General features: G+C 42.6%; 1 protein-coding gene across 1 annotated transcript in view; it reads right to left on the minus strand.

The window, feature by feature from the left end:
- Positions 1 to 314: 314 nt before the first annotated feature.
- Positions 315 to 2,437, minus strand: part of GDF3 (growth differentiation factor 3) — a 5,618-nt gene continuing 3,495 nt past the window's right edge. Inside the window, exon 2 of the mRNA XM_011952607.1 lies at positions 315 to 1,238. Within this exon, the coding sequence (XP_011807997.1) occupies positions 412 to 1,238 (827 nt within the window). The 3' untranslated portion in view covers positions 315 to 411. The remainder of the gene's footprint in view (positions 1,239 to 2,437) is intronic.

Genomic DNA, 2,437 nt, shown 5'->3' on the forward strand with positions numbered 1-2,437 from the left:
AATGTGTTAGCTTCTCTAAACCTCAGCTTCTTTGTCTATAAAGCATAAATAACAATGCTTCCCTCAAAGAACAGTGAAATGTTTGTAAAGTAACACGTAGGATAATGCCTGCCCATAATTGGCCATCAGTAAATGCCAGTGTCCATACTCATATGCGTAATGACTATGTTAGAACAGAAATTAACCACGATTATTAGGGCTCCAGTGTGTGTGTGTGTGTGTGTCTGTGTCTGTGTCTGTGTGCACGCACATGCAAGTATGGGCATCATTAATTATACTGGGTTTTCCAGGAAGACGAATTATAAACACAGGTATATTGACATTTCCGATCTAAGTGGTCATAAACCAGATAGGCAGTTTTATTAGAAGATTTCCCCTAAGAACACTCCTTCTATTCCCATTTCTGACATCCTACCCACACCCACATTCATCGACTACCATGTCTTCATAATGTCGTAGAATGACATTGTCATTATTGTCCTGGTAGAGCATGGAAATGGGAGACAGCTTGGTGGGGACACACACAGCCTGGGGGATGTCTGGGTCAACTGCGTGCATCAGGGCTTGCATGAAAGCATAATTGGAGCTGTTGAGAGAGATGGTCAGTGAGAAGGGACACTCTCCATGGCAGTAATTTGCCATGAACCCCTTGGGGGCAATGATCCACTTGTGCCAACCCAGGTCCTGGAAGTTAATGAATAGCTGGTGACGGTGGCAGAGGTTCTTACAAGAAACCTTGGGGACAGGGATGGCTGCTCTCCTTTTCCGAGAAGGGTGGCACTCATCAGGGTTGAGGGCCACCACCAGCAGGGAAGCATGAAGGGAGCGTCTCAGTCTGGCACAGGTGTCCTCAGGCTGAAAATTCACCCCGGAGTCTCTGTCTTCTTTGACCAGTATCTCCAGGAATAAGCCGAAGTTTTTCTGGGGGTTGTCATTCCAATCCTTAGCTACATCCAGCAGGTTGAAGTGAACAGCACCTTGTGGCCATGGGACTGATCGCAACACAAACATTTTACCTGGCTTAGGGGTGGTCTGGCCCCACACATGAGGCTCTTGAACCAGGAACAGAGCCAGTTCCAGCTCTGGTCCCAGGTTATAGTAAGAATTGGGCCCCAAGTCCAGGCCCAGCTGGGCCAGTGTCAACTGTTCTCTTTCTTTGATGGCAGACAGGTTAAAGTAGAGGAGCTTTTGCAGGCAGGAGGAAGCTTGGGAAAATTTCTTTGGGTAAAGAAAGAAACCTAGATGGGAAAAGAGACATGTCAGAGTCATAATAATACATTTTAGTTCATATCCACCTATATGATATAAATGTCAGATATCCACATACACAATATAACGGCAGGGAAGAGCCCAAGCCCTATCATTTCGAAGCGTTTGTTTCTCTATTCCTGAAAGCCAGAGGTTCTTATCTTCACATCCACAGGTTCCCAGAGATTCCTGGAGGAAATGTAGAGGGTGCACGAATTTAGATGGGAAAAATAATTACATCATTATTTCCGCTAAAGTAAAGGAAATTTAGCATTTCCTTCATTATGAATATAGGCAACAAATCTCAGTAATATCATCAGGGCCTATGACATTGTTATCAATAATAATCATAGGTGTGTTCATACATTTAGCTGTTGCAAATAACTGAAAACATTTACGGAGGCCAGGCAAGTGGCTTATGCCTGTAATCCCAGCACATTGGGAGGCTGAGATGGGAGATTTGCTTGAGGCTAGGAATTTGAGACCATCCTGGGCAACATAGTGAGACTCCATCTCTACAAAAAATAAATAAATGAAAGAAAAGAAAAAGAAAAAAAACACTTATGCTAACACTATGCTGAAATTTATGGTAGCTATAGGTATAGTCACCTCCCTAGATCTTGTTATGTATTACATTGATAAAACATTATATACATTACTATATATACATTTGTTTTTAAATATTTTTAAAATATATTTCAATACTTAATTGGTTTCTTTTGAAATCCTAAATATTTTACTTCAGGCACTTAAACCATTATTCTGAGAAAGAGTCAATAGACTGGGCCAGGCGTGGTGGCTCACACCTGTAATCCCAGCACTCTAGGAGGCCCAGACGGGCAGATAACCTGAAGTCAGGAGACCAGACTGACCAACATGGAGAAACCCTATCTCTACTAAAAATACAAAAAAATTAGTCAGGCATGGTGGCACATGCCTGTAATCCCAGCTACTCGGGAGGCTGAGGCAGCAGAAGAATCGCTTGAATTTGGGAGGCAGAGGTTGTGGTGAGCTGATATCACACCAGTGTACTCCAGCCTGGGCAATAAGAGCAAAACTCCGTCTCAATTAAAAAAAAAAAAAAAAAAAAAAAAAACCTACACTGTCAGATGGTGTTGGCCAAAGTCCAATCATTTAGATTGGCTTTACTTTTTTTTTTTTCTGAGATGGAGTCTTGCTCTGTCACCCA

This window comes from Colobus angolensis, unplaced genomic scaffold (genome assembly GCF_000951035.1).
Source record: "Colobus angolensis palliatus isolate OR3802 unplaced genomic scaffold, Cang.pa_1.0 Scaffold11, whole genome shotgun sequence".
Classification (NCBI taxonomy): domain Eukaryota; kingdom Metazoa; phylum Chordata; class Mammalia; order Primates; family Cercopithecidae; genus Colobus; species Colobus angolensis.